This window comes from Callospermophilus lateralis, chromosome 4, assembly GCF_048772815.1.
Source record: "Callospermophilus lateralis isolate mCalLat2 chromosome 4, mCalLat2.hap1, whole genome shotgun sequence".
NCBI lineage: Eukaryota > Metazoa > Chordata > Mammalia > Rodentia > Sciuridae > Callospermophilus > Callospermophilus lateralis.
Window position 1 is genome coordinate 45,775,276 of NC_135308.1, and position 16,708 is coordinate 45,791,983.

Sequence of the window (16,708 nt, forward strand, 5' to 3'; positions counted from 1 at the left end):
TCCCAGTCTTGGGAACTCTTCTCTAGCTACAATCTTTCATTCAGTAATATCTCATCTGTTTTTATGGCTTTAAAAAACTCCTATATGTTGACGACTCCCCAGTTTATATCTTTACCTTCACATCTCTCCCAAACTCCATACTCAAACATGCAACTGCACTTGAATATCTAACAGTAATTTTAAACTTGGCAAGTTCAAACACAAACCCCATTTAATATATTCCCCATCTAATAAATAGAGAACTATTCCCCATCTAATAAGTGGCAACCCTTTCTATCTAATTGCTCAGGTAAACCTTGGAGTCATTCCTGATTCTTCTTATTTTCTTGCCACTGTTATTTATTACATTTTAATAGCCTCTTTCTCCCTAGAGCATTATTTAACACAGCAGCTAGAGTAAGCTTTTCAGAAATATGTCCAGCTGTGCCATTCTTCTGCTCAGAACATTCAAGAACTCCCCGCTTACTCATGGCAAAGTCCTGCTCTGGCCTTGAGGTCCTTGTAATCTGATGTGTAATTCTTTGATTCTATCTGACCCCCTTATTCACTCTGTTTCAAATGCATGAGCTTCTTTTGTGTTGTTCGAATATTCTAACTATCTCTCTCCCCAGAGTATTACTTGTTCCCTTGGCTTGGAACTCTCCCCAGATGTATTTGTGCTTATTCTTTTACCTCATCCAGATCTTTGCTCAGATATTCCATTTTCACTGAGACCTTTGCTAAGTACCACTTTTAAAATTATATCCCTATCTTCATTGCCCTATTTCCCCCAAGTTCTTACCTTAGCATTTATCATCATCTGACAGAACACAGTTTTTACCTATTTGCTTATTGTCTATTTTCTTAAGTGTATATATGTGAGTTTCATAAGAGCAGGACTTTCTTTCTGTTTTGTTTATTGCATTGCCCCAATTGTGCCTAGCACTTAGTTTGCCCTCAATGAATATTTGATGAGTTACTGAATGGATGAATGGATAGATGACATTGAAGTTTTCGGTTACCCTGCATAGTGAAGTATAATTGTTTCATTGGTTGTGGCTGAGAGTAGTGATTTAGAAACTGACCAAACGTACCTTAAGTATCTCTGTAAAAAGTGGCTACCCAATGAATGTTGCTAGAGGTATGGGTGTGGATCGAATCAACGAGGTAATATGTGCATTACCATTTCTAGAAGCCATCTCCAATACAAACAGTGAGGCTATGGGTAACTATTTCACCCATTGAGAATTAGTTTCTCTTTAACTCAGGGGAAGAGTGAAGCTCCAGAAGAGAACTGGGCCTCACTGTAAGCATAGACACTGATTCGACATCAATTCTACTTTTGATACTCTAGCACAGATATTTGAGTTATTACAGAATGTAGTATAGAAGGGGTATTGTTATGGTTTGGCTCTGGAATGTACCCCAAAAGCTCATGTGTTAAAGACTTGGTCCCCAGTGCAAACGATATCCAGAGGTGGGATTTGGGGGAAGTGATTGGATCATGAAAGCTCTGACCTCAAATGGATTTATCCATTTAATGAATTAATAATTTAAATGGATTAATGGGAGGAGGTAGAAACTGTAAGCAGGTAGGGCATGGTTGGAAGAAGTGGGTCATTGAGGTGTGCTCTGGGGTGTTACATATTGTCCCTGCATTCACTCCCTTTGCTTCCTGACAGCCATGAGTTGAGCAGCTTTCCTCCACCATACCCTTCCTTTCTGCCTTACCTAGGGCCCAAAGCAATGGAGCCAGATGACTGGACTGAAACCTCAGCAAGTATGAACCAAAATAAATTTTTCCTTCTCTATGCTGTGTCAGATATGTTGGTTACAGTGACAAAAGCTGACTATAGTAGATGTCAAAAACTCAGACACCAGTGCCAACATACCTTAACTTAAACTCTACTCTTCCTAAACATGTGATCTTGGGCAAGTTATTTAAGTTTTTCTTTCTTTTTTTGTTTTTTAAAAATCAGGATTGAACTCAGGGGCACTTGACCACTGAGTTACATCCCCAGCTGTATTTTATATTTTATTTAGAGATAGGGTCTCACTGAATTGCTTAGCATCTCACTTTTACTGAGGCTGGCTCTGAACTTGAGATCCTGCTGTCTCAGCCTCCTGAGTCACTGGGATTACAGGTGTGGACTGCCATGCCCAGCCCGGCAAGTTACTTAAATTTTCACTCCCCAAGTTTTATCATCTGTGCAATGTGATAATAATACCTGCCTCACAGAGTCTTTCTGAAGTAAAAGTAAATTAACACAGATAAGGTGCCTGGGATGGTTTGTGATATAACATAAGTACTGTATGAATTATACTTGCTATTTGAAACTGGGGTCTTATGTTAGAGACATGGAGATATCACCTTTTCAAATGCATCACTTTTGAATCCCAGAGGCTGCTACATAGTGCTTTGTATTCCAAGAAAGTACCCTCTGTGTCCTGATCTCATATAGCCTCACTACACCGGTAACATCATCTGTTTTTCATTCTGTCTCCCTCTCTAGATCATAAGCACTCAACAATCTAGGAACACATCTGACTCATTGTGCTAATCTCCAAGTCTTGTAAGCTACCTGGCACATAGAAAACACACCAGTGACTTTGGCCACAACCTTAGCTGAGGAAAGCTAGCAAAATGTAAATGCACAAAAGGAATGGTGGAGAATAATTGCCCTCTGGCAATACCCAGTGGTAGCAACTATGCAATCTTAGCTTATTGTCATGTGGAAAATTAGACTGGTTGCATCCTATTATCTGATTTCCCCAAAAAGCTCTATATTAGTTTTATATTGCTGTTGTAACAAATTATCATAAATTAGTAGTTTAAAATCATACAAATTTATTTTACAGTTCTATAGTCATAAATTTGGCATGGGTCTACTGGGCTAAAAATCAAGGTGTTAGTAGAGCTACATTGTTTTCTGTAGGTTTCAGGGAATAATCTATCTATTTCCACTTTCCAACCTCTAGAAGCTTCCAGTCCCCTACCTTCATCTTCACAATCAGCAATAGCTTAGTTAATTTTCTATTACTATAACAGAACACCCACAACTGATAGTGTATAAAGAAGAAGGCTTTATTTTTTCCCATAATTTGGAGGCTGAGAGTTCAAGATTGGGCAGTTTTTATCTGTTAAGGGCTTTGTCGCTGCTTCTAAACATATTGGAACAATAGGTGGGAAAGTAGGTGCCTGTGGAAGAAAGAAAAGGGAGCCAGTTCCTAAAATAGCTAATCCATTTGTCAAGAAAGCATTCATGAGGCTTTGCTCCTGTGACTCCAACACCTCCCAGTAGGTCCCACCTCCCAACACTGCCTCATTGAGAAATTAAGTCTCAACATGAGTTTTGGTGGGGAAAAACAATTCCTCACATTGGGTCATTTCAATGTCCTTGGTCTTTTCTTTTTACATCTGTAAGGATTCTTGTGTTTATATTAAGCCCATTCCCACATTCCAGGAAAATCTTTTTATTTTAAAGTTAGTTGATTAGCAATTCTAAATGCAAACTTAAATCTACTTTGTTGCATAAAGTAGCAAATTCTCAGATACCAGGTATTAAAGCATGGACATCTTTGAGGTAACATGGTTCTGTTTACCATTAGCCTAATTATGTTCATAAAAGTAGTTTGGGGATGCTCTATTATCTGTAGTCTTTGATGTGTTGGGTTTGCTGTTTTCCTGTTCGTGTCATGTGGTTGCTCCTTCTTACATATTTTGCGATTCACGGTTCTAAACGCACTTTCTATGGGAGGTTTTTTTTTTCTTTCTTTCTTTTTTGCAAACATCCTGGACTAAGGAATTCAGGAACTACGTGTAGTTTCTCTCGAGGTGCTCCTGGTAGCTTTGATTCTTTCTCACACCACAGCAGAAGTGGCTTCTCAGGACTATGGGGTAGAATTTTTTTTGAAAGAAACTTGCATATCTTCAGGCCGAGTGAGACTCTTGCAGTCTCCACCTCCCCACACCCTGACTATAGCTAGAAGGAGCTATTTACTTCCTCAAACACAAGCTTATTAGACTTCCAAGTTTTCTAGACTTTCCTTGAAGACATTCTAAAACAAAAGGAGAAGCAGGGGGAAAACATCAGGTTGAAAGGAACCTGCATGTTGTAGGGTCAGCAAAATGAGCCATGCCTCTCCATTAACCTTTCTATGTCCCATACCAGAGGTCTCCCCAGTTCTTAATAATGACAGCTGACATTTATAAAGTATTTACTATACCTAGAAGCTGTTTTAGGCACTTGGCACATATTACTTTATAACAGCTATTAATATCCCCACCTTGTAGATGCAATTACGAAGAAGTTACATGACTTGCTCCGGACTGTACAGTGGTTTCTTCTGAGCAACCCAATATCAAAACAAAGACCTAGGTTCAGGATGTGACAGAGTAGGCAATCATGAGAGAATTTGCACACAAACACCCTTTGATTCCAAGAGCTTTCACTCACTATTTCCTTCAAGAAGCCAAGTAAGAACAGGAAGCAAAAGGAGATAGTGGGTGGAAGGTGTGCATGATCACCTGTTTGAGGATTGACAAATGCCTCTCATGGCCTCAGCTGTCACTCATGTTTAGCCAGAAGTTTGGATGGTCTCTGTTGGCAGGTTTTTGCCCTAATCTTTACCAGAGGTAGGAGTCACCTCATGATCAGTGTATGATAGTTGCAACCCCTTGTTGGCTATACCTAAGTCATTACATCATTAAATATGCATTGTTGACTAATTATACCATTTCTTACAAATGCATTCAAGAACTTTTTGGAACTTTTCTAAACATGTTTATGAGTTTGGGGGATAGAATGTATTTTTTTTTTTGGAGTGAGGTGAGCAGATATTAGTCCTTAAAGGGGAACACATGTATGGTTTTAATTAAGTTTGGGAAAAAATGATCAAAAGGAAAAAATTTAATGTGAAAACTTGTTTACCATTTTTAAAGCAAAGCAAATAACATTTTATTCATCCCGTTAAAATGCTTCATGTGGAGTCCTTAAATCATACACAGAACAACAAAGCTAAAAATTATATCCAAGCAATTGGCATGCAGAATCCACATTCTTTTATTAATATTTTTAATTTGTTGATGGACCTTTATTGTATTCATTTATTTATGTGCAGTGCTGAGAATTGCACTCAGTGCCTCACACATGAGGCAAGCAGTCTACCACTGAGCTATAACCCAAGCCCTAGAATCCACATTCTTCTTTTTTCATTTTTGTGGTGTTGGAGAATGAACCCACGGCCTCGTGCATGCAAGGCAAGCACTCTACCAACTGAGCGTTATCCCCAGCTGTAGAATCCACCTTCTTCACCAGTATTTTATATGCCTTTCTGCTGGGAACTAATACTTCATATTGAACTGACTACTCCCAAGTGAAAAGACCATACCTAGCAAAAAAAAAATGAAGTTATAAGAGGGAAGTTTACAGATATCTTGGGAGGTTTGTGTAGAGGTCCCTGGTATGTAGAGATATCTCATAAAGTGACTAAAATCTTCAATGAGGATTGCTAAGAAACTTACATAGGGGATCTTTGAATTACAATACTTTCCTCTCTGGTGATAAGTTGTTTTTTCTTTTACCAAAATTTCCTCTGATACAATGTATAGTATGATTAGTTGTTGACCTTGTTGCCCACCTGTGACTTTACAAGGAAAGATTCATGTGGGTTTTTGGATGGAACTTCAGCAAAAAGCAGTTAACACTTTCACAGAGAAATCTGGGCCCTTGGCACCATGGGCATTTGTGACATAAGAATAATTTATTATCTTCCTCTGAGACCAAGATGAAGACATTACATGGTCTTGATGAAAATGTAGTTCTGGCTTGTGCTTGTGGATTTGCAGAGAAGGCATTGCATAAAGCATCAAAGAAGAACTGGACTTTACATGAGAAATACTACCCGTGAACTTGGATCTGAGGCAGATCTATGGGATACATACAAATGGAATAACCACACCAAGTCTAACTGCAATATGGGAAATGTGCAAGTTTATGATTGTGTAACTTTCAAGGCATGTCCTCATGACTCCTTGGAGAAAAACAGCAAATGTCAGAACATAGTCCAGAAGGTAAGTGTCCTTTGAGTTGGTGTTTTTTTTCCTACATCAAAAATATGACCTAGAAGAGTGCTATATGCTCACATTTTAAAATATCTGATAAGATACTACTTTATTGGGTTCCTCAACAATTCTTGGAGATGTCACAGATTATAAAGAATCATGAATTATCAAAATGAGGAAACAAATTTAATCTTTGTTTGCTCAAGATTCATGTTACAAGAGAAATGGTGGATATTTATTCCCAATCCCTATCTTCAGAAATCCCTATCAGTGGTAGACGGCTTGCCTCATGTATGAGGCACTGAGTTCAATTCTCAGCACTGCATATAAATAAATGAATATCACACTAACTACATTGTATCAGAGAAAATTTTGGTAAAAGAAAAAACAACTTATCACCAGAGAGGAAAGTATTGTAATTCAAAAATAGTCATTGATAATGTATATTAACAGTTTATGTACAGCACTTAAGAGAACAGAAATAACATTCGAGGAGTGCTTACAAAATACCTCGGTCTTTTAATCCTCATGACTTCAGTGCTCCAATGAAATCAGGAGTTTAGACTGACTGAGCTGAAGTTTATCTACCAAGATTAGCCAACTAGTAAATGTCAGAGATGTGATTCATGCTCCATTTGTTTGACTCCAGGCTTTGTTCTTTTCACTGTGATACAATGCATCCCTCTTGGAATTGTGTTTAACCACAGACAAGGTAATGATACTTACCCTTTTGTGTGTAGAGCTCACCATTAGTCCATATAAACCTATAAACCTTATAAATACTTAATGTTAAGTACTTTTACTACTCTCAACTGAGGATGAAAAAAGCAATTTCCAATTGATCGAATGCATTTTCAGACATGGTTTACTGGTAGAATAGTTTCAGGCAATTCTGTATTTTTATTCTACTCAGCAGAGATTTTCTTATTTATTTTGTACTAATGAACAGACACAATAGATGTGTTCTGAATTAGCTTGTACATTACTTCTCTTTCTGATACATGAGCAACTAGCCATCAGGGGACCAGATGAGATATCCCTATCTTTTCCATTCAGGAAGGTCATACATGAGGGGGCAAAAGATGTGCTATGGATATCTCACATATCATGTTGATTCACCTCCCACTCCTCAATGCAATCTCCATTAAGAAGTGAAGATTCAAGAGAATGATGCCGATTTGGCATTTTACTCTGAAGTTATCATAAGCAGTTTCCAGATTCTGATGAAAAAGAAGGAATTATTCCTTTGGTTCTGATCATGATTGTTGCAGTTAGTAAAGCCTCATCTTTTGCTGTATACACCTTTTGAAAAACCATTGTAATATTCATTGAAAAAAGAAATCCAGAACCTTGGGAAACTGTGGATCCTATTATATCTCAGGGTTTATAATAATAAACCAACAATGGGAGCCCTGTTGTAGGTCTGAAGGGGGGTGAAATGACCGATTTTTGCCTCCTTCTTTCAAGAATGAATCTATGAATCTAAGGGAAACAGCTATGAATGAATCTATGAATCTAAGCACAACCTAGATTATGGATACCATTGTGTGGTCATGCTTCTATATGTCTGGTGTTTGTCTGCATTCTGAGGAATTAAAATTAGTGCAGTAATAACCATATATCCAAAAATAAGTTGTGTTTATTGTTATAAATTTGATTTTTACACATTGATTTGTTTATGATGCCTAAATGTTTTCCTGGAAAGGTATAAAGACTTATACATTTGGTTGTCTTATGTATTAAAATATCATTTATGAAGGAAAAAACATAAAGAAGATTCAAAACTAGGAGAATTGTGTTGTGGCCTGATTTCAGTTGCACTGTAGATTTTTCTTATCCAGCCATACATACTTTTTGTCAAGTATCTAATGTGAACAAATGGCACGAATTTATAAGAAAAAAGGATAATGTTAGAATTATACTATAACTCCAGATTTGATGAAAATTAAATGCCACTTAATGTTTCTGATCCTATTGCATTTAGTTGATAGCACTTAATAAACTCAACTTTTTACTGAAACGAAAATATTAACATCACACTAATTACAGTGAATAAATGCCTACTTCACTATTGGACAGAAGGTGTGAAATGAGATCTCACTGAGATTATCCCATTCATGAATATATCTTTTTCCTTCCTTCCTTTTTTTGAGATGGAATCATGCTAGATTGCCCAGGATAGCCTGGAACTTGCTTCTCCTTCCTCAGCCTACTGAGTAAACTGAGACTCCAGGCTTGTTGTCACACCACACCCAACCCCACATGCTCGTATTTGTGTGTGTGTGTGTGTTTGTACTGAGGATTAAATGTGAGGTGCTATCAGTGCTACATTCCAACCTTTTTAAAGTTTTTTTACTTTGATACAGAATCTCACAAATTACACAGGCTGACCTTGAACCTGCGATCTTTCTACTGCAGCCAGTCTAGTAGCTGTGACTACAGGCGTGTGCCACTGCGCCTGTATGACACATTGCTTTTGCTGACAAAACAAGTATTTCTAAAGGGAGAGGAAAAAAAAATTAGTTGAAAATAGTATCTGAAAGGTGCGTGATAGCAGTCAGATTTTTATCTGAATTTGGTAGGGGAGAGGGAAGTGGAATGAGAGGAATGATTTACAATCCTGGTAATCGAGACACTTTTGAACTGGGGGTTTAACAAAATATATACATAGAATGAGAAAATTTGTATGAAAGGAACAAGAGATCAAAGGAGACAGCTGGAAAAAAATTGGTTAAATTTTAAAAAATTTCCCATGAGTTAATTATAATTGAGTATTTGGGAACTAATCGGAGCAAGAAACGAAGGTAGGCTGAAAGTGAGAAACGTAGGAAGTTTCTTTCGCACTTTGGCAGACGTTGGTTCCAGCATTCAAATCTCTTCAGCCGGCCCGCCAGGGCGTCACAAAGCCCGCCCCTCAGCCACAGAGCCACGCCCCCTTCGTTGGTTGTTTCCTGAGCTTCCAATACTTCCCTCCTTCTCTTTGACTCCGCCCACAGCGTCTAGTATCATTTCCTGTGTGCCGGATGCTGATTGGCCCAGAAGTCGGAAATGAGGGCGGGTGGTGGGGCCGTTGCCGCAGTGACAGTGCTGGGGGAGTCCGAAGATGGCGGCGTCGCGTCGCTCTCAGCATCATCACCACCATCATCAACAACAGCTCCAGCCCGCCCCAGGGGCTTCGGCGCCGCCGCCGCCACCTCCCCCACCTCTCAGTCCCGGCCTGGCTCCGGGGACCACCCCAGCCTCCCCCACAGCCGGTGGTCTGGCCCCCTTCGCCTCCCCGCGGCACGGCCTAGCACTGCCGGAGGGGGATGGCAGTCGGGATCCGCCCGACAGGCCCAGATCCCCGGACCCGGTTGACAGTACCAGCTGTTGCAATACCACCAGCACAATTTGTACCGTCGCCGCAACTACCGTGGTCCCGGCGACTTCTGCATCATCTGCCGTCGGGGTCGCTCCCAACCCAGCCGGCGGTGGCAGTAACAATTCTCCGTCGTCCTCTTCTTCCCCGACGTCTTCCTCATCTTCCTCTCCATCCTCCCCTGGATCAAGCTTGGCTGAGAGCCCCGACGCGTCCGGAGTTAGTTCCACTGCAGCTTTGGGGCCTGGGGCAGCGGCAGCTGGGACAGGGGTCCCAGCAGTGAGCGGGGCCCTACGGGAACTACTGGAGGCCTGTCGCAATGGGGACGTGTCCCGGGTAAAGAGGCTGGTGGACGCGGCAAACGTAAATGCCAAGGACATGGCCGGCCGGAAGTCTTCTCCCCTGCACTTCGCTGCAGGTCAGACACTTTTGAATTGTTTATTACAGGTTTGGACTTGAGGGGTCGGTGGTCCGATTAGAGAAAGAAAACATATTATTAAGTTGAAACACGATGTGGGCGTGGTTATGGTTCTTTAATACCTTACTGGAAGACTAGAGTTTCCTTTCTTTAGGTTGAGTCTGGGGGACGGGGGCGTGGAAATGGGATGTGTGAATCCATTCTTTAGTGTTTGCATGGTGATGATACTTGTACTTATTCCAAAACTCCCTGTAGCGTAATCTCTGAATATGCATATTCTTAAACTTTTTTAGTTCTGAGAATGTAGGAATAAAGTTAGATTTGGCTTTAGAGCGTGTGCTTGTTTATTGTGTTTTTACAACAGGGTTATGTTCCTCGAGGAGAGTCGATACCAGAAGTTTGATGTAACTCAACAAGTGTTTAAGGATGTATCGTAGTCCTAGTAACCTTCATTGGAGTTTCTGGAACCTTTAAACTCTTAAACCTTTTAAGAAATTTACAGTTCAGTTAGGAAGACCAAAATATGTCAGTATGAAACAACTGGGAGAATAATGTTTGACTGCATTATGTGAATTTAGAAGAAATACAGTCTTTGAACTTGTGGATACTGCTGTTAGTCGTGTAAAAGACTCAGTTGCCTCAGTTTACTCATGGGCAGAAATGATATAGTAAGATTGGATAAGTAAAATATGAAAAATCTGCAAACTCCTAACTCTGGACCTCACACTTTTTTTTTTTAAACCATTGCTTGTTTATTTATTTTTAGCAAGTAGTTGACTATTTTCTTTTCGAAACACTTTATTATTTTTGTTAAACAGAGAAAAGTAAGACAAAACAGGATAACAGATAACAGTCTCACTGCTCAGATACTTTCTATTGATATTTTCAAAAATAAAGGTAATAAAGTTATATGTATTAGAAACATTACATTAGAAGTACTTTATATATGTTATAAAATTCAAGTAGGACAGAAAGATACAAGGTAGGCACTCCTACCCACCCACACACTTCAAAGTAACACCTAAGGTACCCTCTAATAAGTTTCTTTCTACATTTGTAATGTATGTCACATCACTCCTTCATTTGGATGTTAATAGTAAAACTATGTTTGGAATTTGTATTTATTTTAATTGCAGCTCAGTAGATATTATCCTGATTTTGCAGATGATACAAGTAAGGCACAGACTGTTTAAGTAAAGTCTTGATTCATTCAAGAAGTAGTGAAATTTTCATTCAAGCAGTTTGATTTTAGAGCTTATGACATCAAGCTTACACTATCATAACCTATTCCTGGGTTAAGGTAACATTTCATTTTGGTGAGTAATTGCAGTGCAGAGTTTCTGATTTTTGCAGTGTTTTGAGGGAAAAGTAATTGGGGGTTTATAGACAAGGATTGCTTTCATATATATATATATATTTTCTTGTAGCCATACTTAGAAATACATTTTACATATTCACACACCAACAAAATGGAATAAAAATCTTCAGGACACTATACTTTTCCATACACAAGTGGGGTACTTGGACATTTTTATCATAACTCATCTCATTTTAAGCCAAAGATCCATTTAGGATCTTGACCAGTGAGTGGTATGAGAAACACAGAAAATCATTTTTAGGTCAGTGTATCCATTCTTAAAATACAGACATTACTGTTAGGAATATAGGGAATTGAGTCATAAATAGGCTTTCATCTAACTAGATGTTCACTCAAGGGTCTTACATATTTTAGATGAAATAGCATTTCTTTTCTTTAAGCTGATTGAAAGATCTAAGCCTGATTTTATAATCAGCCAAGATTGTTTACTTTTGCAACTTATTCTAAATCTAAGTCTAAAGAAAAACAATTAAAATAGTGTTTCACAAGTCTTGTCATTTTTTACAATAACTCTTTATAAGTAATCACTAACAAATTATAATTAGTTATATTTATTTATGTATTAATTTACTCATCAAGTGTCTTCCAAATCACACCTCATCTATTTGCCACAAGTTATTTTTAATTCTGCTTTTGAGGTTTATATATTCCTAGGTAATCTAGAATACAAACAGTAAAACAGCTTTGTAATTAAGTAATAGTTTAACCTAGAATTGACTTTTTAGAAAAAAAAAGGTTATAGTTCAGTTCTGGATAACAGAAAATAATAACAGTAAAATTCATGATATATTCATAATATGAAAATATAACATCCTTGAGTCAATTTCCTTTACTTTCCTGTTTCTAGGATAACATTAAAGCTTTTTTCAATGTAGTTTCCCTCAGGTATAGGTCAAGTAGTTAAAAGTAATTTTTTGTAAACTATTAGTTGGTTATTATGGTAGTCGTTGAATATGGTAGTCAATGAAATAAATATTTTAAAGATAGGAAGTTGGTAAAGTCCCTTGGGTGGAAAAGTTGTAGTTCATTTGTTTCATAAATATTTTATTACTTATAGGTATTAATACTCAGGTATTAAATACTGGCACAATTTTGGAGTAGCAGATAGTCCTTACTCTTACGGAGCTTCCAGTGTACTGGGAAAGTCTAAAGAAAAACAATTAGTAAAACTCCACAAAGTGTGTTACCTAGAGTGATAGGAAAAGAACAGAATGCTCTCTTTTGGAGTGTGTGATAGGGCTGTTATTCTGGGTTTGGAACAGTTAAGAAGTCTTTCTAGATAAGGAGTTTTTTTTTCTTTTTTAAAGGAATTCAAAGGTTAAGCCCAAGCTAGCCACGCAAATGATGGAAGGAATAATAAATAATGCCTTTATTTCTATTTAAAAATGAGTTTACAGTTCTGTAGCATGAAATGAAACCATTTAACCACCTCAGGCACAGTATTAAGCCATATATAAATAGTACTTATGATTTCACTTATATTGCTATAAGAATACTAATCATATTCTTATATTCTTTCCAGCAATAGAATTAATAATAGAATTGTCCTGGCCACAATTAGAACGTAATCTTCATTTTTCCTTGTTGATTTCAGTTCTCAAAATACTGTTTCAAATGACTTTCAGAATACTATTTCTAATCTTCCTAATGATCTTTTTTTTTTTTTTTTTTAACTGTTGACTAAAGTTAACTTTTCTATAGATAAGGTCTTCGAATTTGACATTCTGTTGTCAGCAGTACAGCACTCAAAGATCTTCATAAATAGGACCAATTTATAGCAATACCATCTTAATTCAGTTCACAATAGTAACATTTTTCTGAAGGGACCAGTGTAATTCTGACATGATCTATTTTTGTAGAAAAGTTGAGGTTTTGTTTTGTTTTCTTCTTTAAGGTTTTAACAAAGCATTGGATTCTGAAGGCATTTTGAAGTAAGGTTTCTGCTTCAGTCCTGGAGTGGGAATCTTTTTGTACTTTTAATTGTACCAGTTGTCTTTGGTTGTACTTCCAAGTAAATGTCTTGCCTCATGGTTTAAGAAGGGTCTACTTTGGTACTAAAAGGAATTAGTTTCATAAACTAAGAAATATCTTCTTAGACTTCAAATTGTTGTTTACAAACTAGATTATCTTTTACTTAGTGTTATCTTAAAACCTTAATATTTCCTTAAGATACCTCTTTTTATAGGAGACTAAGGCAGGAGGATCACAAGCTCAAATCCAGGCTCCCTTGGTAACTTCCTGAGGCCCTGAGCAATTTAAGAGATCCTGTCTCAAAATTAAAAATTAAAAAATGACCTGGGGATGTGACTCTGTGGTTTAGGGCCCCTGGGTTCAATCCCTGGTACAAACAAAAAAAATAAGACAAACAAACAAAAACCCCCACAAAACCCCCACCTTTTAAAAAAAAGTTCCCATAGAACTTCTAGTTAGAAAGACAGAGCAAATGTTTCTTTTGTCTTAATATCACTTTTTAGAAGCATATAATTATATAACTAGATTATATAGCCCATATACACCTAGGCCATATGGTATAGGGTATTGCTCCTCTGCTACAAACCTGTAGAGCATGTACTGAATATTGTAAACAGTTATGATTCAATGGTAGGTATTCGTATATTTAAACAGAAAAAGAGTAGTAAAAATACCATATAAAATATTTTAAACAATTGGTATACCTGTGTAGGACATGTATATGTGAATGAAGGTTGTAGGACTGGAAGTTACTCTGAGTGAGTTGTGAGTGAACAGTGAGTGAATGTGAAGGCCTAGAAATTATTATATGCTACTGTAGATTGTATAAACATGTACACTTAGGGCTACATTAAATTTAACAAAAATATTTTCTAATGGTGAGTTGACCTTAGTTTACTGTAACTTTTTTATTTCATAAATTTTAAATTTTTAAAATTTCTGATTCTTTTGTAATAATACTTAGCTTAGCTTAAAACATAAACATTTTGTACAAGTGTTCAAAAATATTTTCATTCTTTACATTCTCACTCTATAAGCTTTTTTCTATTTTAAAACTTATGTTTCTGTTATTTTTTTAATTTAATTTAATTTTTTTACTTTTGAAACTTTTTTTGTTAAAAAATCAAGACACAAACATACACATTAATTAGCCTAGCCTACACTGGGTCAGAATCATCACTGTCACCCACCTCTATATCTTGACTCACTGGAAGATCCTCAGGAGTGTAACACACATGGAACTGTCATCCTCTATGATAACAACGTTTTCTTCTGGAATGCCTCCCGAAGGACCTGCCTGAGGCAGTTTTACGGTTGATTTCTTTTTAATAAGTAGGAGTACACTCTAAAATAATAATAAAAAGCATAATATTGTAAATACATAAATCAATAATAGTCTTTAATTATCATTATCAAGTATTATGTACTGTACATAATTGTATGTGCTCCAGTTTTATATGATTTTGCCGTAGGTTTGTACCATCACCACAAACATTGGAGAAACGTGTTACACTAAACATTACAATGGCTATGAGGTCACTAGATGATAGGAATTTGTTGACTCCATTGTAATTTTATAGGACCACAGTTATGGTTGTGATCATTGTTGAGCAAAACATCATATTCAGCTTTTGACTTTATACCAAGAGTTGGAGATCACTGGGAGTCATCTTAGAAGCTGCCTTCCACATTGACCTGTTTCTCATTTCCTAGCTTACTCTAAAACAACTAACTGAAGATTATTAGTTTTTAAACTTGACTTTTCTAAGAAAATAAAGTATAAATTTCTTTTTAATCACTGTTTTAGATGAATTCCACAGATTATTTATTTATATATTTTGGGGTACCAGGGATTGAGCCCAGAGGCACTAGACCACTGAGCCACATCCCCATCCCTATTTTGTATTTTATTTAGAGACAGGGTCTCACTGAGTTGCTTAGTGTCTCACCATTGCTAAGGCTGGCTTTGAACTCTCGATCCTCCTGTCTCATCCTCCTGTCTCATCCTCCTGAGCCATTGGAATTACAGGTGTGTGCCACTGTACGGCAAATTACACAGATTTTAATATGTAGTATTTTCATTATCATTCAGCTTGAAATGTTTTCTTATTCCATTTGTGTTTTCTCCCTGATCCATGAGTTATTTAGCAATAAGGGTCAGTTTTTTGTTTGTTTTGGGTACTAGGGATTGAACCCAGGGGAACTTTTATGGCCGAGATACATCCGCATCCCTTTTTATTTTTTGTCTTGACAGGGTCTAAGTTATTGAGGGTCTTCTAAATTACTGAGGCAGGCTTGGAACTTGCAATCCTCCTGCCTCAAGCCTCTCTAGGATTCTAGGTATGTGCCTAGGTCCTGGCTAGCAATGTGTTGTTTAATTGTTGGTATTTCCTAGATGTCTTATTATTGATTTCTAATTTAATTTTACTGAAATAAGAAGGGCATATCCTATATGATTTTAGACCATTCAGATTTATTGAGGCTTTTGTTCTTTGGGTCAGCGTTTCTGTCTTGGTGAATGCTTTTGAAAAGATTATGCATTATGCAGTTGTTGGTTCTAGTGTTATGTAAATATCAATTAAAATGAGGTAGTTGATAGTGTTGTTTTGATCTCGTATCTTTACTGATGTTTTTGTCCATTGGTATCATTTGCTAAGCTCTCCAATTATAATACTAATATTGTCTATTTTTGTCTTTGATTGTATCTATATATATCTCTATATATATCTCTATATCTATATATTTTTCCCCCTTCCCCCCAGTGCTGGGGATTAAATCCATGGCCTTGCACAGGCTAGACCTTCACTCTATCATTAAACTACACCCCAGGCCCAACTTTGTATTTTTAAGCTCTGATAGTAGATACGTAAACATTTATGACTATATGTTGTTTTAGTCAAATCAGGCTGCTATAAAAGTATAATAGTCTGAATGGCTTATAAACAACAAAAAATTATTTATCATAATTCTGGAAGCAGGAAGTCTGCGATAAGTGTGCCAGCAGGGGTGGAATCTAGTGAGGGCTGTCTTCTGTGTTGCAGATTTTGGGCTTCTTATTGTACCCTCATATGGTTGAGGCAAAGAAAGAGAACATTCTCATGTGTCTTCTTAAAAAGGCACTAGTTCCATTTATGAAGGCTCCACTCTAATGATCTAATTACCTCCCAAAGATCCACCTCCTAATACTTTCACACTGGTGGTTAAAATTTCAATATATGGATTTTGAGAGAACACACACACATTGAGTCCATTTAATATATAACTTCCTGAAGATTTGACCTTCATATTTTGAATTATCATGAAGTGTTACATTTTACCTCCAGTAATATTCTTTTTTCTTAAGACTACTTTATCATATGTGAATATACTTCAGCTTTCTTAGCTTACTATAATAAGCTAAGCATGGTACATTTTTTTCCCGTCATTTACTTTCAATCTGTCTTGGTCTTCATAAAGTGTATCTGTTGAAGATAGTATATATTTGGGTGTTGTGTTTTTAAACATTCTGACAGTTTGTCTTTCTTAATCTACCCTATTAGC

General features: G+C 37.0%; 1 protein-coding gene across 2 annotated transcripts in view; it reads left to right on the forward strand.

The window, feature by feature from the left end:
* The first annotated feature begins 9,114 nt into the window (after positions 1 to 9,114).
* Positions 9,115 to 16,708, forward strand: part of Tnks (tankyrase) — a 199,538-nt gene continuing 191,944 nt past the window's right edge. For both annotated transcript variants that reach the window (XM_076853776.1, XM_076853777.1), the window contains exon 1: positions 9,115 to 9,819. In XM_076853776.1, coding sequence (XP_076709891.1) covers positions 9,147 to 9,819 — 673 coding nt within the window. In that variant the 5' untranslated portion in view covers positions 9,115 to 9,146. The remainder of the gene's footprint in view (positions 9,820 to 16,708) is intronic.